This window comes from Myzus persicae, unplaced genomic scaffold, assembly GCF_001856785.1.
Source record: "Myzus persicae strain clone G006 unplaced genomic scaffold, MPER_G0061.0, whole genome shotgun sequence".
In the NCBI taxonomy this organism is placed as follows: Eukaryota; Metazoa; Arthropoda; class Insecta; order Hemiptera; family Aphididae; genus Myzus; species Myzus persicae.
The window spans coordinates 52,898-76,737 of record NW_019103067.1 but is presented as its reverse complement, the minus strand read 5'-3'; the positions used below and the strand labels follow the sequence as shown (position 1 = coordinate 76,737).

Below are 23,840 nucleotides of genomic sequence, written 5' to 3'. Positions count from 1 at the left end.
ACAAATTGATCATATTTAAAGCGTACAAGATGTTGGGTTTTATTAACAGAAATACTTAAGTCTTTAGGAATCCTTTCTGTTTAAAAAATGTGTTTTCTTCTTTAGTTAGATCTAATCTTGATTTTGGCTCCTTAATATGGCCTAATAATTATTCTACTTACTCAAATGATCTTAATAATATCTAATTTAAATTTCTTAAAAAAATGGCATTGTTACTCTTTGTACTATCTCTAAGAATAAAGAAAGAGACTCTCTCTTCAAAAGAAAGAGACTCTTTCCTTTTAGTTTAAGACTCTATAGGTATTATTGATTCTCTTATTATGAGGCTCGATTTGATTGATATTATGTTTGTTTATGATATTTTAAATAACTATATAAATTACCCAGTTATTTCAAATTTAATTTGATTTAGAATCCCTAGTAGGAATACACGAAATTCTGATTAGTTCCATACACCAAAATTTAATATAAATTGTGTCAAGAGTTGATTTTTTTCAATAATACAATTTTAACGCCAATAAAATCTCAACAGTCTTGGATTTTTTTGTTTTATCTCGCCAAGTCTTAAAGCTATATCACTGTTATTTTTCAATCATACTGAATAATTCATTTCATATTTTTGATTTATTTGTTTTTATTATTTTTTTTTTCGTCTTTCTAATCAGTTGTATTTTTATTTCACTGTGTTATTTCACCTGTGTTAGTTTCTTATGTGCCAATTATGATGTGATATTTTTTCTCTTGTCAAAAGGCTCATGCCCGTTGAATGTTGATTATTAATAAAAATAATAAATAAATAAAATAATATTATAATATAGACTAGGTACGGCTTAAAATGTACAATGGACAATTAAATAGTGTTATTCAGCAAAATAGAAATTTTTTGCTTGCGAATGCGATTTTATTCCGTTTGATATATTAAGTAGGTAAATGTTATAATATATACTAGGCCTGCATTGTGTTCAACTCAATATATAGATACACCCGATTTTCGGTACCCATACACAGTCGTAAATAGTTGCGTGTGTATACTGTATAGGTATATTATTTTACTATTATAATTTATTGTGTAGGCGTATTGTAATATACCTACTGTATATATATATATATTAGCATGCCGGTTTGCGACCTACTTGTGTACCTGCAGTGGCATCGGCACGCATGTACAATGTATTAATATGTACCTATGTTATATATTTGTGGTAGCGCTAGTTCGCTATATTATTGCACCATTATGTTGGCCATCAAAATCAAAAGTATTTATTTATCGACAGCAGTTCTAAAATAAAATAGTATACACTCTTCGAAACATATAATATCATATTATAAATATAGTGGATCCCGGTATTATTATTATCATCCCGATGTTCAACCCATTATTATTAAATTTGAATATTCGCTTTTTCCCATATGGTTTTTAGCCTAAATTTAATTTTGCACGCAGTATTATTGGCTTATTGATTTAAAAACGAACCGACAACTTCCTGAAGAGTACCTAATAATATTATATTATATAAACTCACTCGGGCATGGCCACTGCATATATACCTATTGGTGTACATTTATGCAGAAAGATTAAAAAAAAACACATCGTATATGTATTTAAATTGTATGTGACGTTGATAAAAAAGTATAAAGCTTAAAAAATAAAAAATGAAAATAAATTTTAATTAAAACTATTTTTTGTAAAGAATATAATAAAAATGCAGTTTGCGAATATTCCAAAACATATGTGGTTTTATTCGAATAATTATTATACGCATTTTGTTTTAAACTAATAACATACTATTGCGATGACAACAACCTATATATTATTATTTATTACATCCAAAAATACTCACGAAATAACCACAGTAGGTATAGGTATTTCAGAAATAATTGAAGGTTGTACTAGTGCAGTTTTACAAAATAATTCTCACTTAAAGGCTATTATTAAGTACCCAGGTATACAATATGTGTTTTGTACATAAAAACTTTAAGTTTGAAATTTTAAAAGCTCGCAAAAAAGACATTTTAATATTATAGTACAATATATTATAACGATTGCCAATATCATATTATTATGGATTGTTTTTATGTGATTTATAGACATTGAAACAATGGCAATAATATATTTAATGATTCTAAAACTACTGATGCTTGTTATGAATTATTTACCTGTTGTAATACGACGAACCAGAAAATACAGGAATGAACAATTACATAGGTACCTATATAATACCTATTATAAATGGCATGATATCATTATGCATAAGGATCCAAAAATAAAATATCGATCTTGCTGGCACACCAAAGGCTCTCAAAATATATGAAATGCAATTTCGTTGTGTGTAGGTACTATATTATGTATGTGTATATTCATATTATAATATACTCGTATGGTCTAGGCGAGTAAATTGTAGTATCATAAGTTGTTAAGTTACCTATAGGTATTATACAGATATACTCATGTTCCATATAAATCTACAAACCTTTAATAAATCAAAAGTAAATACCTAGTGAGTTAATTCATATAAAATTTAGGGCTATAATATGATGTAAGCGCCGAAGATGCAAAAATGACATATCATTTGCGCCAAAATGTGTAGAACATAAGCGCCAATCGAATATTACATAGGTACATATTAATTGTTATACCCTATACATGACATACCTAAGCGCCAAATATATAAAAAAATCTTATTTAAACCAATATTAATATCTTATATAGGTAAGTATTTCAAAATATCAATAATTGATAAAATAGAATATTCATTATTTTTATATATATTTTATTTTTGAATGAAAATAAATTTAATTTTAATCAATTGGTTGATTTTTTAACCCAATTTTCTTCACATATTCTAATCAACTCACTTCGCCATCCTGGTATATGCGTCTTCTGCATTTCCATTGCACAATTGAGGATTTTGTAAAATTAATTTTTGAGGTTACACGAATACTTAGCAAGTACCTACTGGCTACTAACAATATGTAACAACACAAAACTGCTCAATCTATTACGTTAATAATCAGATAATACATTTGTCAAAAAAAAAAATAATATAAGTTTGGAGTTTTTGAACTAAATAGTTCTAATTTTAATATCTGTCATCTGGAACGAAGCACAGGGGCACGCTTAATCTATTAACAGTGGCATATAGGTTTATAATTTATAATTTGTAATTAATAAACCAATAGGCCCATGAACATTAATGATAGGTAGGTAGGATTTTTATTGTAGTGTAATAATATGGCATGTTAATTTTATATCTTTCACCAATATATTATTATAAGTTGATTTATATTTATTATTATTTATTATTGACTATTATTATAAGACCTCACCAACTATAATAAAATATTCGCAAAAACAACCACATATAGAGGTTAATAAAAAAAAAAAAAAAATATTTTGGTTACAAAACAAACAACTAATGAGAAATGTAGGACTCAATTGTCAATCCTTAACTATACATTTTGAACATTATATACATTTTTAAATAAATAATAATCTACAAATTTTCACGATTTTGACAAATGTTGTAAAGAATTTAACTTCAAATAAAGTCATGCACTCTATGTATCTTTAATATTTTTGGATAGCTGTAATAACAACTTATTAGGAACCCTTTATTAAATTTTCAAGCTTTTAATCAAGGCCCAAGGGAACATTTTGCTATCGAAATGTAAGTTAAGTTAAGAAACCAAAAAAATCGGAAGTGTCAAATTAAAAAATAACTAAAAAAGAATCAAACTAAGTATTTTGAAAAATAAACCATGTGTAGAAAATGTTAATATAAACATTAGTTTAGGTAAGTATCTCGGTAGTTAAATTTTAAATTACAACAAAATAATAAAATCGATTTTGTAAAAAATGGTTTTTGCTTAAAAACTAAAAGCAGTTATCGTTTATTCTATTTTTTTTTTTTTTGTTGGTTTTTATCATTAATTCAGAAAAACACTACGAAATTTTAGTACAAAAGTGGTAACTAGATTCACTTTTCTGCCAGAAAAGATGCTGAAGTTGAAAATCGAAGCGTTTTGTACACAATCGTGTGTACACAAAAAAAACACATATTTTGTAAAAATCAATCATCGCTCCGCTCAGAATCTAAAACGCGTCATTATAAAACCAATGCATTCACTGACAGGATTTATAACATTAAATAAAATATTATTTGAAATCACGATTCAAAAATCATGCACAATATTATGTCAAATGTGCTCTACTGCTAAGTGTATATTATATATTGTATGCTTGTACAATTTATTGTAAATATGCGTTTGTTGGACACCCTGCAGTGTTATCAACGGCCAGTATCACGATATTGTCTCGGCGATTGTTAACGGACCCATAATCATTATTATGTCAAATGTTAATGTGTTCTGTTTACTCTCATGGTGTTATACTGTTATTGTCGTTTGAGACAAACCGACTGGAATTAATTGATTCAATATTTTAATAATTAGTTGTGTGTGGATCAAGTGATCAACTGGTTGCGACTTCGGCTTTAAGTATTGTACACACTACACTCTTGGGAAAATGGCTTCGAATCTAAATATGAACGACAGTAGTGCCGCCATGGATGACAGTTCGAAGCGACGGAGGTAAGTCCACAGTGGTACAAATTTGTTCTATGTTTTATTTAATTAACATAATTTGTAATTTATTTTAGCTCGCGTTCGATAAAGCGGAGAAAATTTGATGACGAATTGGTCGAATCGAGTTTGGGCGCAGGTTTCGGGTCACCTTTGCCAAAAACTCAACGTACACGTACTCAGTCGTTGAACATGACGTCTACGGGTTCGGGTTTGTAAATCTTTATTTACAGTTTTACGCCATTTATAATGTGTTAATATAAGTTGTTTTGTACTGTTAAATTTATCATACACTGATTCCTTATGGTTAATTGTGTCATTCAAGTTGAGATGTATTCAACTTATAGGTAACATGGTACTGTTTTGTGTTATACTCTCATACAGTTTTATGCCAAAAGACAACACAATTCAGTGGTATGGTAACTGGTCTAATTGGCAGTAATCTTAATGTTTGTTGCTTTACATTCCTAGATATTTAACTAATACTTAATATATACTCACTTAATAATTTTCTATATAATCTAGATATTACTCCAGATTATATGTTCAACTCTTAGATAAATTCCTGTAATGTTTATCATTATGATTTACATGAAAAAATCAATACCTGTTGTTGTTTATGTATTGTATATTATAAGTAAAATTTATAAATTATATAAAAGAATATTAATTAACTTTAAATACTTATATTTATACATTTTTTTTATAGAAATGGATAGCGCCATGTCCCCGGCTCATAGTGTTCCTGAAGCAGTAATTATTGCAAATACTACACCATCTACTTCAACTACTCAACCACGGAAAGTTCCTCCAAACAGAACTCCTACAAGTACCAGTACATTAAATAATTTTGCTAGTGCACCATCTACTTCAACAGTTCCATCATCGTCAAATCGAAATAGATCAAGGAAGCAGAAGAATTTAAATAAAGATTTGGGACGCTGGAAACCCACGGATGATTTAATGTTAATACAAAGTGTTTTGCAGGTAATATTAACTTAATAGATAAATAAAAAAATAAATGATGTAAGTAATTATTTCAAACTAATGTTTACTATTTTGTATTTATTTATAGACCAATAATTTACCAATAGTCCATAGAGGTGTTAAATTTAGTTGTAGGTTTACACTTAAAGAAATTGCACAGAGGTGGTATGCCTTGTTGTATGATCCAACAATTTCTAGACTTGCTGTATCAGCGATGCGCAATTTACATCCCGAAAGTGTTGCCAATATAGAATCCAAAGCTCTATTTTCTGTTGCCGAAGAAGAACTCTTGGCTACCATACAATCAGTATGTTCAGTATTTTTTTTTTTTTGTTAGGTGATTAATTGATTTATTATGATTCATTAAAGAACTCCCAACCCACCATCGAAACCTTTCAAGACTTGCTCACCGAAAATCCAAACATATTCCATCGAAGACGCACGGCTAAAGTTCTTATGTGTCATTGGCAACAAATGAAACGATATTCTTTACTATCAGATCAGTGTAGTAAGTAATTATTTAAACAAATTTTTTGTTATTAATTTACTGTATCTAATACACATGAACACCTATTTATCATTTTTAAAATTGCTGGAAAACATTTTTTTTTTTTTATTTAAAAACGGTGTAATAGATACTACATTTAAAACTATTTTATGTCTAAAATAGTCTCAGATATAATAGTTAATAGTTTAATGTCTAATATAATAATTTTTATGAATTAAACGTTTGGTAATAAAAGTTATACCATTGTTGCAAGGTAATTAGTAAATACTAAATAGTAATATATTAGACACTTTAAAGTAGTTTTATTTCTGTAGAAATTTTGATTGCATTTATATGAAAGGTGGATTGTATGTAAAAGGCATTTCTGTTTTGTATTGTATAGAATTACATTTTTACCATCTTCATTTACTTATATTAATTGGACCATATTTTATTGTTTTACTATAGGTGCCTTAGAAAATCCTATACCAATACCATTGATGAGTGCATTAGAAGATCGAAATATTCATATTCTAAATAATGAACAAGAAGGTATATATATGTATAATTTATGTATTGCCTTATGTATAAGTTATTATAATAAGGATATGTATTGTAAATTTTAAATATCATATAAAATATTTATTATTTACATTTTACAATAATTATAAAATTATTATTTTTTTTTTTTTAAGTAACCACATTAACTTCAGAGCACATTCCTACATTTGCTGAATGTGAAGACTTATTAAATGATCAACATTTATTGATGGAAAGGCCCGATCCCATACTTGAGAGACATCTTGCTTTAACTAACAAGTAATAAACTAAGTTTTATTAAAATAAGAGATCCATTTTTTATGTAGCGCTGCTACTAGTTAAATACTTTCAAGTAGACAATTACCGACCATCATAATTCCTAGATTATTTATTTCTATGCTGAACAAAAATATTACGTGGAGTGTAGCATCAGATTAGAAATATACGCGTGGTAGTGAATGTGTGAAACTATGAAAAAAATAATACTTTGTAATTCTTTGTATAATTTTTAATATATTTTGTTATTTTAACAGAAAAATAAAAAAGGAAATCAAAGTTTTGGAAGACGAATTACCTAGAGCACAAGTATTAGTGTTTCCAATGACTGGTATCAATCCTGTGGAGTTTGAACCTCAAACATTGGCTGTATTACGTGGCCGATTGGTCAGATATTTGATGAGATCTAGAGAGGTTAGTTAACTTTATATTTAAATGTTAGTTTGGACATGGGTTGACCAAAGTTGTATACATTGCAGATAACCATTGGACGTTCATCAAAGTATCAACAAGTTGACGTTGACCTAAAACTTGAAGGACCTGCTTGGAAAATATCTAGACGACAAGCAACTATACGTTTGCGTAATACTGGTGACTTCCTAATTGCTTGTGAAGGTAAAAAGTGCTTATATGTGGATGGAAAACCTTTGGCAGCTGGAAGTCGCTGCCGTCTAAATCATAATTCAGTATTGGAGGTTTGTAAACAATTTGATATTTTCATGAACATTTTTTTAGGGACTAAAATGTTCAATACTATACTATATAACCTCTAAAAACAAAATCTAATCCAGTGAACAGCAATAATGTTCATACAATTTTTATTTTACAATTTTCTTAATTTTTTATATAAAGAACTCTTTTAAGTAACAAAAGAAAAAATTATCAAATTATTTACAGTTACCATATTTTTAAAATAATTTTAACAGATAATGTTTTGTACTCAGTATTCAATAATTTCATAAGTTTAATTGTTTTTGTAAAACATTTTTAAATATACTAAAATAAACTTTTAGTTTAGCATTATAAAATATTAGGGAGATTATTAAGATATATTTTTAGGACATTAATATATTATATACACTGTACATTTACATTTTTGTACCAATGAAAATCCTGTCCTATAATAATAATAATAATAATAATAATATCAAATTTTTGTACTTTACATTTGTCTATTTTTAGATTGCCGGATTGAGATTTCTTTTCCTTATAAATCATCAATTAATAAATACATTTAAACAAGAAGCATCCACTCAAAACCAGGTGCAGTTACCTGTGCAAATAGTTAACCAGACACCGCAGAAACAGAATGCCAATCAAAAGTCACAGAAGACGACAGTTACAAAAGCTGAAAAACCTGTGCAAACCATTGAACAGCAACAGCAACAGAAAAAACTATTCGAAGAACAGCAAAAACAGAAAATGGAAGATAACGAGAAAAGAATATTAGAAGAACAGAGACAAAAAATATTGCAGCAGCAACAAGATGAACTAGAACAGCAACTGAAATTGTTGGAGGCTGAAGAAGAAGAGCATAACCAACGTCAACAAAATTTGTTGTAAACTTTCCAATTAAGTTAATATTTATATTGAAAAAATTGTATTTATTAATAAGAATATTGTTTTGTATAATTTATTATTAGATATTATGCAACTCCTGTAACGTATATTACTGTACATGGGACAATATTTACTTTTATATTTTGATTTCATGTTAAACTAGTTGATTACACAACTTTTGATATACTTGTGTTAGATATTCTTTCTGATTTACACAATTTGTAAATTGTATTAGGTATCAACAAATCACTATTCAAATGTTTTATAATCAGTTGATGAATTATGTTAATTTTACCAACTATGAAATTAAATTTTTTTCTAATCTTTCAGTAAAACAAATTGTAAAACTCAGTATGAAATTGAGTCTCAGAACAAATTGTATGTACGCAGTCAATTTATACTACTATGCTTGAACTATTAAGTTGTCTCTATGCAACAAACAACTAGTAAATTGTATTGCACATGTTGTATACCCACAACTACAAAAGCCCATAATTATGTATGTTTTTGAATATTTTGCATGAAAGTTAGCTTTACAAACATTATTACATTTATTTGAAAGATACTATTTGTGCCAAAAACAAATTTTACCAACCTATAAACTAGTTAAGAGAATATTGTAATAAATTGTGTTGTCTCCATTATACTAATGATTAACATAGGTACCAAAACCTCTGTTCAGTTCTTCCGAATTTGATTAAATATTTGAGTAACTTTAGCTATAATCAACTTTAAGTTAAGAACATTATCTATGTTCTCTTGTTTTTATGCATTATTTTAATTATTAGCAAGTTGTAAAACTTCAAAATTGTCATAACTCTGTTAAAAATTTAAATATTGTAAAAAAACTTTCGAGAGGAACACAAATCACAAATTATCTGAAATGTTCTAACCTCAAAGTTTGGTAACAGATAAATTTACTCTAAAATTAAATATAACAACACACAATTGGAACTGCTGATTAGTGAACTCAAATTAACTATGTTCTCATGTGTAAGAGATGTGTAATGTGTATGAAGTCCGTATGCCCTATTAAAGATAGATTTTTTAATTGAATCAAGTTTTTTGAATTCAAAAAGTTAATGGACAAATAATAATTATTATATTTTGCTCATATTTTGGATAAAAGCTATAATTAATAAACCACCTGTATCTAATATTGTAATAACTATTTTTGCCAATATGCCAGTATTAAATAAATCCGAACTAATTCGATCATTGTGCACATCCTTCACTTGAAATTTTTTATGTACCTATAACAAACTAGTACCTAAATGTGTATGTGAGTAGGTAACTATGTTCAGTTCACTCTTTACTGTGTACCTACTTACTGTAATACCGCGTAATTATACCTATTGTAGTATTTATAGTATTTTAGTCTGTATTTTATTGTTAATTTTGCTAATATTTGAACGCCAGCAGCGGTGGCATCATTTAGATATAGGTAATCTGAAACGGACCATTTTCGAGCAAAATGTCAATTAACGAAGGTATGTTAGTATATTATTTAATATTATTAATATATTGGTAATATAATATAGAAGTATCCATGTATACTTTGTATTCTCAGAGTAAAAAAACTAATAGTTATATAGGTACCTAGTCAAGGAATTAACATTAGTTAATTTACAAATATACTTATATGAAAAGTAGGTACTTAATTAAAAGTTAAAAGTAGGGTAACAGGTATCTACGTAGTTCTAAACTGTACTGTATACATATGTCACATTATCATGATATTTCCTAACACTATTGGTACAGCCGTACAGGTGCAAATGTGCAATGGTGATACCTATCGCCTATCGGTGAAGTAGGATTGCGCGCGTTTTACCTTTTTGGGCATACGATTGCGCACGGTGCCGGAGTAACAAATAATCATGGTTTTGCCTATTAAAAAGCGTACGATTGCGCGTGAAATTGGATGCGACGTGGCCAAATTATTATTTAAATATAAAATAATTATTATTATAAAAAAAAAAACAAATTTTTGACTAGCCCAGTGATATCTTCTAAATTCAATTTACCTATGAGTACCTATGGGTAGGTAGCTATTGTAGACCAAAGGGTGATTATAGTAGGTAGCAAAGCAACAGGCAGTTATTCAGCATAATGCTAGTCTTCGTCTACATTTTCATTTATTAATTATTATACATAATATTGTATTACAGTAGATAACAATGTCCTATTGCGTCAAATATATTCGTCGGTCGAGGGCGACGGATGTGAAACGTTTCCAACAAAAGCTTACCTTGGTTCCCACCTAACTACCTAAGTACCATAATACTAAGTACCTACTAACCTTTCCCTTTTCCACAAAATGGGATATTTTACAAACTTTTCCACCAAAATAGTTTTTATACCTTTACCATTAAAAGCTATAATATAGCTAGTCAGTTTATTAAAAATAATATGAAATATGTATTAAAAACAGTTCCCTATACATTGATAAGCCCCTAATCTATGATAAAATCATATTTTATAGCATACCTATATTTGAAACATGTTCTGTAACTCCACTACCGGTACCAAAGTCTTGAGTTTGCCGGATACGTACCTATATAATATGATACTAACGTTTATAAATTATGAAAATATATATTATAATATAATTATAATATAATATAATGAAAATTGACGCTGCATGATTATTATTTCACCTAATATGTTAGAAAAAATAAATTCCTAAAAAGTACCTATATGCATTAATGGCACATATACCTCCAAATTTTGGATTCAAACCAAAAGCTTACGAACCAGCACGGTTTGTTTGAGAGCCGAGTTTCAATTTTGTGCTGTATTCTTATTATGAACTATTGAACTACAAGGAATCTTAATTTTGGAGGTTCCAGCAAAATAATCGTGTAACTTTAGTATACTCTGTCCAGCGAGAAAACGCGCATCAGCCAACTAAAATCAATTTAGTATCTCCGCGATTCCACATGACAACTTACTGTAGGGGAACCTGTTTCGATAGCAAGGTGACACTGGGGAATGAGGAGATCGGAAAATTCTTTGGCCAGTCAGTGTGTAGTATAGCAGGGGTGGCCACTAACCTTAAATTTTTGGAACCGGAAACGTCTACACTTAATTCGAGGCAATTCACAATGTAAAGCGATGTTTATAAAATGAAGATGCATTTTTCATTTTAAATCAAACGAAGGAATATTTATATTTTTACAAAACTCAAAACATTATTATTATTAATATTACTATCATTTTACTTATAAGGATTGTTTTTTCGAGTGTTCATTTTTTCTGTAAGTTTTTTGAAATCTGGCTGATAATTTGTAAGCGCAATTCTCACAAGCAGTGGCGTCACGAACATTTTATTCTCAGGGACAAATACTGAAGCTATCCGTAAGTCGTAACCCACCCACTCAATTATAGAACTAAAACCTGCTGATGCATATATTTTTTTTAATTATAAAATAAATATTGATATTATTTTACTATATCAATTAATATTAATGTATTAAGTTACCTAATATTGAACCTATGCTCTTTTAACAAATTTAACGTTGGCAGGTTAGTAAACTATTTTAATATATAAAAAAATAACAATATTAAGAAAATATTTATATAATATTAGTAAAACATAAATCATTCTACATAATATGACTACTAGACTGCTTATGAGTATAATAACCTAGTTAACATAACGTGAAAAGTATTCCTCACTCAAAAACGTACTCGTAGGGAGGGGGACTAGTGTGGTTTATTTCTTGTCCCAATATCAATCTGCGGAACTTTGCAATCTACTAAATTGACTCCGTTTATCTTACTAACTATAGAAAATAATTTATAATTAATTATAAACATTAATTATAAAATGTATACAATATGTTTTAATATAATTTATTTTTGTCATTTAAATAATTTAATATCTGGCTAATAATCCATGAAAATAAAAGAGGTGCCAACGTATACACTGCCACCTTCTCATCTTTTCTTCAGCTAACTCCTCCTACAGGTTCCATAGTGTAATAAAATTGATATTATCACAGAAGAGCCACATTTCTGTTTAAAAAAAAAAAAACATAAAGGTAAAATATTTAATAGAGTTCCTAATATTTTTCTGGCCGATACAAAATCAACAAAACATCGTTGCGATAGGTTTGACTAGTATAAATTATTTTTGTCGCTCGAAGATTGTTGACATATGAGTCATCATTACCCACTTGCTACTCTACCTTGAAGCATCGACCCGCGTGTCTGCTATATCATTGTACTAGCTTAATACGTATTTTTGAATATGTTTACTTCGTCTGAATCCATCAAGCTGCAGTTGACGGAGAGTGATAAGATGAAGTTAGTGTTCGATGAGCTTAGATCGGCTGAATTTCACATACCATCGACGTTTCCAACCAGCGTTAGAACAGGGCCGGCCATAATAAGATACTCGTCGACGCCAAACTTGGCCACAACATGTCGTCGACACTCGGTAGGAGACGTCGAGATTAATCAGTCGTTGTCAGTCCCGTTCGAACAATCGTCCAAGTCACTTCAGCGGCCCAAAGAGATCGGACCAAACTTACTACCATCCAGTCCACCGGAAAACAATATGCCCGTAGCGAACTATGCAGGACAAACGTTCCGTCATTACATGTCGCTGGTCGACCATGCGATTAGTTCCCCCGTTGTGGATACACCGGACAGAGTTGACACGACAACGTGTACGTCTGAGCCGGAACTGCGGGTAACATCGGCTGGCATCCTGAAGACAAGCGAATTCGGTGGCTGCATAGATAAAAGATTAATGGGTGGCTGTCGGTGGTCCTCAGCACCGAACATCCTTCTACGTTGTTCACCGATGGACCAACCAGAACCCGAAACGCGTGAAAAATGTAGTGACGTCACTCGTCAGGAGTTGTTGGCCAGCGAGCCTACTCATCCCAAACGGCGTCGCACAATTTGGAGCCGGACGAAGAAATTCGTCCGGCGCATGTTGTGCTGCACCTTTTAGGGTTAGGTTAAAAGTACGCGAGCAAAAAATAAATAAATTTTACAGTTGTATATACAATTGAAAAAGTTATACGGACAAAAGAATATATTTTTCTTGTTTAATAAAATTATTTAATACAAAGACAATTATCAAACTTTATTTATTTGTATTAAAATTGATATTTAAATAGTTCCTAAATTAGGTTCTTAACAATTACATCTTATATTATTTAAAATATGTCTTAAATAAAGTAAAAATTAATTAAAGTAAAAGTGAAGTGCTCGAGTTGATGGACTTCAAAGATAATCTTACTTGCAAAATTGATATCACTACCTACATAAACTAGTCACAAGTTCACTTAAATGTTCATCTGTTAGTTCAGATCGATATTTAGATTCAATTAATTTAAGAGTAGAGTACAATAATTCACACACATAAGAAGACCCAAACATTGAAATAAGTCTCATTTGTCGTTCACACTCTTTCGTTAGAGGGTATATTTCTTCTGGAACATTTTTCTAAAATTCTTTGGTAGAAACGCCACTTTGTTTGAGTCCCTTCAGTCCTCTTGTAGTTTTAGTAGCCCCAACTCTACAGCTGCTGTATCCTTTGTTAATGGTGATGAGCTGATGAAACATCATGACATCCATCGCCCACAACATCAACCGCAAAAGGATTTTCCAGGAATGAAAATGAAGGTTCAAGTGATCTCAAATCATGAAATCTGCGATTGATTTCTTCAGCAAGGCCGAACATCTTCACAAGTATTCTTTAGTTTCCATCGGAATGTCGGGTAGGCTTTCATTAATTTTCTTCAAACATTTGAAGTGAGCAAATGTTTTAGTGTGAAGGTCTTTCTTAAAAAGCTTTAACTTGTTATGAAACATAATTACAGTCTGGTCCTAATCAGAATTTGGTTTTTAAATTCCTTGTAAATATTATATGTTCAGAGTTTGTAAATACTGAACCGCAACCACTGGGGTTCATTATGCTCAGGGAAAAATTTTCCTTATCTTCCATAAATTGTTTGATTGGATCAAGTAATTCAAAATACCAATCCATAATAACGACTGTAATGATAACGAAACCGAAGACAATAAAAACACTATCTAACGATTCTAACAGAATCATATATTTATTAATTTGATTTAAGAGCTGCATGCTGCTCACGAGACTCGTTGTGGCCAGTGGCCACCTTTGGTATATAGAGTATCAATTCTACCAACTACCAAGTACTTGCAACGACTGCCAAATGTCTCTATTAATTTTTTTTTTTTAAGAATTAAAAATTTAAAAATTAAAATTAACATTTCAAGTACCTACTTGCATAGGTACAATTTTAGGGAAAATTCTTATAGTTTTAAGTTAGGTAACGCTTGTGTTTAATGTTTATAGCCAGATATTTCGAAAAAAATTGTGTAATTATAGTTGCATTTATTATTTTGCTTTCGCAAAATAACGACCAATTATTCTAATAATTTTAGGCAATTCACTCGGCCCGACGGAAGGTTTGTTTTTGCAAGTAATATTGTTTGAATAATTTCTTCACATTATCCATATTTGCCGCTGTCGTCGTTGGAAATTGGAATTTAATATTTGGGCATAGGTACCTATATTTTATATCACTTAAGTCTAAAGGTAGGTAGGTACTAGGCACCTATATCGTACTAAGTCATGCAAGTCGTGTGGTTAGGACGAACGATTATTTTAACAGCAGCGAGACAAACGATAAATCACATTGTCCGCATCTAAATATTTACAAAATTTTCTAACACGACACGCACGTAAATATATCATCAAATCCGACACGCGCATTATAGAAATCGCACCATGTCCGTGATGTGTATACTATTAAGCGATCGAAAAATAAAACGCTACCTACCTAATTAATAAAATATTTTATAATACATTTAGGTGTATTTTTATTTGGAGCAACTGCGTGGTTTCAAATGACAAAAGAAAATCAAACAAGCAATCATAAACATTTTAGCATTTCTTTAGCATTTCAAGATGAAACATGACAACGTATGTCAATATTAAATATTATAACTACAAAGACTGTATTACTTAAGATATTGTTATAAGATTTGTTACGCTTCATAATGTGTCATTGTGATAAATCTAACGATACTATCGTTAAATATGTTAAATAAGAACTTTTATGCAATTTTATTAAAATTAAAATGTGTGTGTCATTTTATCTAACCCTATACCTACGTAAAATGACACAGTCAGGTAAAATTGAATTTTGTTAATTTAAAAAAAAAAAAAAAATTTTTTAAACTAATTTGATATAAGAATTGTTTGAAGAAAAATATTTCAAGAATATTATAAAAAAACCTTGTCTTCTAACTAATGTTTAGTTCGTAAAAATTGAATTTTCAAAAAGGTATGTTCATATTTAGCCATTCTCGCCTATAATAATTAATAATATTATGTGGATACATTTTTCTATCGTGTTTTTCATCGTTGCGTTTATTCAGATTATTAAAAATCCACCAGAATTATCGTCAAGAATATTTCGTTTCAGCTGCAATACTATTATCATTTAAGTACCTATATGACTATATGTATAGGTTCAACTTAAAAGGTGTATTATAAATTGTATAGTATTATATTTCGCAGTATACTTAACTATTATTTGATACGCGACTTTATAACGCAATAAATGAAATTGTCGGGAAACTTTACGGTCAACCCTCTAGCTTATATGGTTATATTATAATATACATAGTGCGTCTCCCTGGTAACGCTAATGGGAAGCGATTTTTGTGGGACTCTATTAATTATTAACCGAATACTCTTTTTATTTTTTCTATTGAGTCGAGATTAAATTTGTCCACCGTTATTCAGGAGTCGACTTACCTAAAAAAAAAAAAAACAAAAGGAAAATCAAATAAAAAGAAAAAATGGAGAATTCGAGGACCGAATACGCCATAGTGTTATACTTATAATACGACTTTTATTGTTCATGTTTTACTATCGTGTTGAAAAATAAAATTAAAAGCGTACACACAACGTATTAGGTGTGTCGTGGGTGTATTGTTATGTAATAGAAATGTCACTGTGGGTAATTAGGTAGGTAGTTACCTAAAGCTCACGTGTGCATAATGATAAAGTAAAATTAAATAATAATGTTAGTTCCCAAGTACCTGATTGGTAGGGTAAAAATACGTTTTATTTGAACATTTTCACCATTCCGGAATAATGCCACTTTTATTTATTTTATTTTATTTTATTATAGAATACATGGGCTGAGCCCTTTTGTATATTAACGAGACAAGTATACATTAGGTTTACAAGAGAACGAGAATAAAAAAAGAAAAAGTAAAAATACATAAAATTATTAAGAGGGAGGATACATGAAGAAGTTAATAGTGTTATACAACAAAGTGGAAATAATTAATAAATAAAGATGGTTATGAAAAATCATTACAACAAAACAACAATACAATTGAATAAGATAAAATAGATAACTAAAATAGAAAAGTGGTGTCCAAATTGGCATTAGGTATGCATTGTACGTTTAATAGGCTTATTCAGTGGCGTGTAACATAGGGTCCAAGTGTTGCTCAAACAACACTTTAATTATGGGTGGGTGGGTATTGAATATTGAATATTGATAGAAGAAAAATATTACATTTTATAGATCGGTATAACAGTATAATGAGGGGTAGGTCACCTAAAGTTATTTGGGCAACACCTATTTTTTGTAAGATACACGTCACATGGTGGTGGACAAGTATAGTTGGTGGAACACATAGGAACATGAAATGTTGTAATGGAATGAGTGGTGCCATATTGTTGATTTCCATCTAGTGATATGGCTTTATAATTGCATGCAACTGATTTGAAATCATAATAAATACAAATTGGGTACATTACAAACCCACTTGGATTTAGAACTAACCATCAAACACTGAAACACGCATAATATACCGATGGTATACATTTTTATAGTTCACAGTATATTGGTTAGGACAGAACTTTTTAAATAAAAACGTTGCATATAGTAGTGTAGTGAAAATATTTAAAAATAAATATAAATATAAATGTATCATAAAGCGTTCAATTTTTAGTGGTAAGAATTGAACATTTATAACAAAAGTTCTCATAAATAGTTTATACTATAACCAAAAAATCTAAAAAATATATAAGCAATGATATGTTGTATAGATATTTTAAGTTCAAATTTGGACGTTACATATTAAAACCAAGAATAACAATTTTAGTTGTTTTGTTGTAATTTAAAAATATTTTTTTAGGTACCTGATACTTTAGAGTACATTATTATATTTTATACACCCACGGAATTTTTAAATGTAATTTTTTGTGATTGCCTAATCAAAAATAAATTACTTTAATCTCAATACTATCATTAAATATACTTAGTAATATTATAGGCTGACAGGATGTCTTCACTTAGAGTCGTTTTACGTATACAATGATTTTATATCATTCAATTAAAATTTAATACAGTGACTCTAGACCACTAACCCTAATGTATAGTAAAGCGTTACCCACTTTTTAGTTTTTTTTTCTTTAAATGTCAATAAAATTGTATTCGTTTTGTCAAAAAGCTGGTAAATTGAATCAAATTGAAAATGAATGAATTATTTAATAGTTAAGAGCTTATAAAATGTTCAAATTTTATAGCTAAGGATAGACAATTTAAAGCAACATTCCACTTAAGTAGTTTATTTTCGGTAACCAAAGTTTTTTTTATACCTAGTTAATTTAAGTTAAAATTTGGACGACATTTGATATTTAAACGAAGAATATAACGATTTTAGGTTTTTGTTGTGATTTAAAAATATTATTCGTGCAGGGTACTTGAAACATCTAAAGTTTATTATTGTATATAAATGTGATCACTAATATGCAGATTATATTATTTCAACTTACCGTCTACAGTATTTATAATAACAATAGAAATAGGTACAATATAAAATATCTTAGGCTGACAAATCGTTTTAGCTCCCGCTTTATTATTATTATTTTGTACAGATTTTAAGTTATTACAGCATTTTTCTATTTTGTGGAATTATTCATATACTTTTTTATTTTTTAGGTCATCACAACAACATCCTACTTTTAGAAACAGACACGTATTTAGGTGGGAGGCAAGTCTACCACGTGGCCTGGGATGTAAAATTTTTTAGCCCATTTAGGGGGTTGGCATATTATTATTATGTATTTATTATATCAAAAAATAAATAAATGTATTTTATTACCTATATATTTTGATTAATATTACAAGCTAATTTTAAAACGTTAAATTATTATACCTCAAGTTTTTTTATTTTGTCAATTGGTGGGAAAATATTATAAATAATTACATTAATATTGAAGGTCAACTATAAACATATAAGAAGTGTATTTTGCGTTGGCATTATTGATAGTTGAATAAGAAATAACAAGTAAGAAAAACTGCAGATTTTGAAGAAATGAACATTATATTTTCAAATCTCTAATCCAGGGGAAAGTTATAAATTTATCTTGATTATTATTATTAATAAAATTAAGATGGGGGACGAGGTGACCGAGTGGTCTGACTCTTCCGCTGCGACTCAGCCGGTCGCGGTTCGATCCTCGGCCACCGGGCGGCATTTTTCTCCGGACAAGTCGCGGTGACCAGAGAGCAAGTGCTGCCATCCCCCACCCCCGGGGCATGGCAGAAACCTACGGGTGCCCCATTCGAAATTCTGCCAAAACAAACACACACGTGTTCCCCCCTACCGTACCAAAAACATACAAACCATCAATACAAAAACCTACAGTACCTACTAATAGCTAATGGCCACAGTTGCCGGGCTCAGGATCAATTAAAAAAAAAAAAAAAAATTAAGATTAAAATAAATGCAATAATGAGAAATACATTTTTTTTCAGTTTTGTTTTATTTTTATAATAGACTATAGTATATTATACCCAACATTATAACTACTCGATTCATTTAATAATTAATATTTACAATACAAATTTTTACAATAATGAATAGACGTTAAACAGATTGTCCAGCGAACACAACAGGCGTCCATCCGGTCACTCAAGTGTGGAGCGATCTTGGGATGAACTCTTATATAGTGGCGACGTAAAATGACGTAAATGGATTATCCGGTGAACACATCGTATACGTCTAGCCTAAATAAGAAGTTATCTTATCTTTTTTTTAGATAATATTTTTGTTTGTTCATTTGTTATCTCATCTAGATAACTTTAAAGTTATCTGTACACCAATGTGTTTAAAACTATGATATTATGTAAATATCAAATATCAGCGAGAACTTATGAGTCAAAAAACGAGTTAAAATAAAATGAGTTAGAACTCATGAGTATTGTGTCACTATATTAACCTGAGATTATGGTTGGCCTAACCATTTAAACAGTTGTATCAACTATTTTTTTTCCGTGCATGTATTTTTCGACACTGAACCAAAGTATACCTACCTAGAATTGCTCATTTTAGATCTGCCCAATGCCCATATTGGTTTAAACTACCCATCAAGCGTTAGGCATTAGTGGCGTGCTTAACTTCAAACCTGGCTATGAAAGTAAAACCTTCAAAAACAATATTTTTCATATAGTATATTGAAAGTCATTGTTGGGGCTTGATTAAATAAACTCTCCGAGCTTATCAAATGTTCAAAAACCTAAAATTCGCTTAATGTATAGGTATAATAGCCAGTACTTATACTTAAAATAAAAGTTTAGAAACTTTTTAAAATAGTATTTGAAAAATGTTCATATACCTAGTTAGGTACCCATTAGGTATATGTTTTTATTAACACTGCCGGAGAATTCCAATTTTTTTTTTTAAATGCACCACAGTTGAATTGGATACCAATGGGTTAATAGTCTTTAATGTAACTTTACTTAAAATCTCCAAAAATCAGAATTCGAATAAACGCGTTATTATTAAAATATAAAATAGAGACGAGCATGCTTGGTGATCCACCCCTCTGGTTTGACATTTTATCATTTTTGTGCTAATAAGTTTGACTATAATGAAGAAAATGTCACGCACGTATTCAAATACTTGTACAATAAAATGACGTAGACGTAACATTCCACATAACATTGATGGGGATGTTTTTATCACCGAAACATTTCACTGCTGCAGATGAATTGTGGTAAAATACTGAAGATTTTGCTTTTGTTTCTCTCGTTGTGACACACATATTTAAGTATACTTATATGCGTCTGCAGCGTGTGCTCTTTGATAGATTAATTACTGTCTTGAGACGCAATATTATAATTTATAGTACTCTCAAAATGAGTTTCATAACGAGAAACGGAAGCACAGCTTTAGACGTTAATAATAATTATGGAAAGGTATAAAGACCAAACGCACTCGTTTTAGTTCGAAACATTTTTATCATTTTTATTGTATTGAATGAACGGCTTTTTGACAAATAAAATATTGTGTTGGGTACCTATATGGAAAATAGAAATAGTATAAGATAATAACTGTTTTAGTTAACAAATAGGAAACTTTAATTAAAAAGATTAGTGTTTGGATATTATGTATTTACATTTATCAATATCCTGTGATGTGAGTCATCCATATCACACCAATTTAAAAAAATTTATAACCGGAAGAAGTTGAGAATTATTGATTAAGGAAACTGAAGAGAAAATATTGGCATTGTTGGAAAAAAGTAAACGATGATAGACTAAACTTATAATATAAATTAATTTAACAGTGATGGGTATAGAGTTTCATTCTGGGAAGGCCCCCCCCCCCCCGGGTGTTTAACATCAGAGTTTGATAATGCGAAATGGTAATAAGGACGTTCTTTTTGTTGGATCGGAAACGAAATTATGTCTAAGAGAGATCTTTTTCCGCGGTAATGTAGTAGAATTGGCTTGTTTGTAATCGAAATGAGTGAGAGCAGCCTCAGCGAATCGATGACTGGTAAAATACAATCATCAAATAGGATCTATTATAGGTATACTATACTATTAATACTTAATTTTATGATATAAAGATATTTATAGAGGAAGTCTATTACACAAACATTTAAAGTGGATAATTCGGAATATCTTCTTAACGCGTTTATGGTGTATTTATTTATATTTATTATAGACCGCTGCACAGATTTTAGCCCTTAAAAACTCACTGAATTGTTTGAATACTTAATGCTCGCTGTAAAATGTATTAAAAAAGCTTTGCAGCTTTAGACAATGTGTATTGTCTGAGAATTGTATAATATATCAATAAAATCAATACATATATACCTAAACAAACGTATCTAACAAACGTACCAATCATTATCATACATAGATATAGGTTTGTCTATACGACTATACATAATCTATTAGAGTATTACGGTAAAATGTTACTCGCCGCCCGAGGGATTCGTAGGTATGTAGTTGTATATGTATGAAATCCAATTTCGTTTAGATATAGAGGCAATATAAATTTAGCTATATCTCATTGTATAAATAGTAATTTATTTTGAGTTATTGTATATAAGATATGCATTTATTGCAATTTAACAACCTATTTATAAAAAAATTAATATTAGAACATAAGCGTAAGTTTTTTTTTTATTACTATGATAACGCTATACGCCAAGAATAATATTTCGTTTGAATTTATCAAATACATAACGTGATGTACGCATGAAAAATTAATTAACTTTTTTAGTTTAAAGTAAATTTATTATTGAAATTGTTTGATTTAAATTTAAAATGCACAATATTTCAAGTATATTAAAAGTTGAATAAGTACTCGTCAGTTGAGATATTATCCCTCTTGGAGAAAGTAGATTTATTTTTGCACCAAATAAATTTAACTTATAAATAAAATCGGCAATAACATCATTGTTTTATTGTATTGCTATTTTGCTGTACGAATTTAAAATAATGTTAAAAATTGTTTACAGTAATTAATAATTAATTTTTTCATTCAAATATTAGTACATATACTGCAATACAATATTTATTATGTTATGAGTTTTAAACTTTTAAATAATTAGTATAAAACTAAATCAAAGTATTTTTAATGAATTTAATCATACATTTTAACTATTAATAATTTATGATCTAAGGTAGAGTTTTTATAAACATTAAAAGTATTATTTTTTAAAACTATATAAAAATATAAGATATATTTTTAACGACTATGCTATAGGTAATACAAGTGCTATTAACTGAATTTTAAGGAAATTTATTTTTGTTTTACGGAAAAGAAATCAACTTTTTTTAAATTTGGTAAAAAAAGATAATGTAAAAGATAATTTGTGCCAACAGGCAAAAACCTATGTGTCCCATAATAACTTATGGAAATAATGTATAGTCGTATAGTCGTAGGTGTAAATAATATAAAGATCGTTTCAATATCAAATAAAGATCATCGAGTTAAGTTGGCAGAATAACGATTAATGGAAATTTATAAATACTACAATATCAATGGTTCGATACAAAACAGATTTTTCAACTTAAAATAAGTACAAATACGTATTATAAATTTTCTTTTCACTAGTTCACAAAATATACCTTTCAAGATGAAAATTAAAAGCGATCATCGCGTATCGCTAACAACCACATGTGCACATTATAGACGTGCGTTTTTTTGAATTTAATTGTTTTGTATTTATACTACACTAGTCACGTCGTTGTTCCAGAACTGTAATTGTGTACACACACATGTGTTAAATGGCTTAATAATATAATATACATACGGTGTATATATTAATATATCTAATTTGCGCTACAGCCAGGGCCGTACGACAACGATAGGAGGAAAGAGGAGGTATAATAAAGATAGATCGCTTACACCAGCTGAACGATTGCCGTTTTAATTTCGATATTGTTCGACATCCGTTGACGGTATTATTATCGATCACGATATGGTCATCGACGTGATATTATATAAAACAGTAGAGGAGGGGAAATATTATATCCCCAAAAATTATAAAATATACAAGGACTTGTATAATTAAAATATGCACGAAAATATTTTCCATACCTTGTTATTTATATTATAAAAATCATCTTAAATAAGAACGACGTTAATTAAATCACTGACATTTGTCGGTTTGATCAACATAATTTAAAAGAGAAAATGGGCAAAAGATACCAAGTAAAAGAAATAATGTCTTAAAAATCAAAAATATACCTAAAAAGTAAAAAGGTAAATCTCAAAAAGCAACAATTACCAAAATATACATCATAAATATACAGGTCTGGGTTTGTTTTAACACGAAACAAGTTAGGTTGTTTCTAGCTAGAATTTCGATTGTTTAAAACTGGCGAGAACACATATTCAAATGCTTTATACAGAAGTCCTCAGTCCTATAATAATAATAAGGTGCTCGCCGTAGATCGATCATGAGCCCACGTGTTTAATAATTTATTACTTTGCTATATCGCATACATCTATAAGGTATTCCGAGACACCGAGTTATCGGTTGATGTATAATAAATTAATAACATATAAATAAATATATTTGGGAATTGTC

At 29.3% G+C, this 23,840-nt stretch overlaps 1 protein-coding gene across 1 annotated transcript; it reads left to right on the top strand.

The window, feature by feature from the left end:
* The first annotated feature begins 4,336 nt into the window (after positions 1 to 4,336).
* On the top strand, positions 4,337 to 9,102 carry LOC111033713 (microspherule protein 1). The gene is made up of 10 exons (XM_022314601.1): positions 4,337 to 4,590; positions 4,659 to 4,792; positions 5,291 to 5,568; positions 5,657 to 5,875; positions 5,938 to 6,076; positions 6,524 to 6,607; positions 6,751 to 6,874; positions 7,129 to 7,285; positions 7,351 to 7,566; positions 8,054 to 9,102. The coding sequence occupies exons 1-10, from the start codon at positions 4,526 to 4,528 to the stop codon at positions 8,432 to 8,434; spliced, it is 1,797 nt and encodes a 598-aa protein (XP_022170293.1). The 5' UTR covers positions 4,337 to 4,525; the 3' UTR covers positions 8,435 to 9,102.
* The last annotated feature ends 14,738 nt before the right edge of the window (positions 9,103 to 23,840 follow it).

Bases quoted from the DNA above. Each gene is read 5' to 3' on its own strand.
- LOC111033713 (XM_022314601.1), top strand. From the start codon at position 4,526: ATGGCTTCGAATCTAAATATGAACGACAGTAGTGCCGCCATGGATGAC. The intron at 5,569-5,656 runs GTAATATTAACT...ATTTATTTATAG, and splicing joins TAATACAAAGTGTTTTGCAG to ACCAATAATTTACCAATAGT. The intron at 6,077-6,523 runs GTAAGTAATTAT...GTTTTACTATAG, and splicing joins TTTACTATCAGATCAGTGTA to GTGCCTTAGAAAATCCTATA.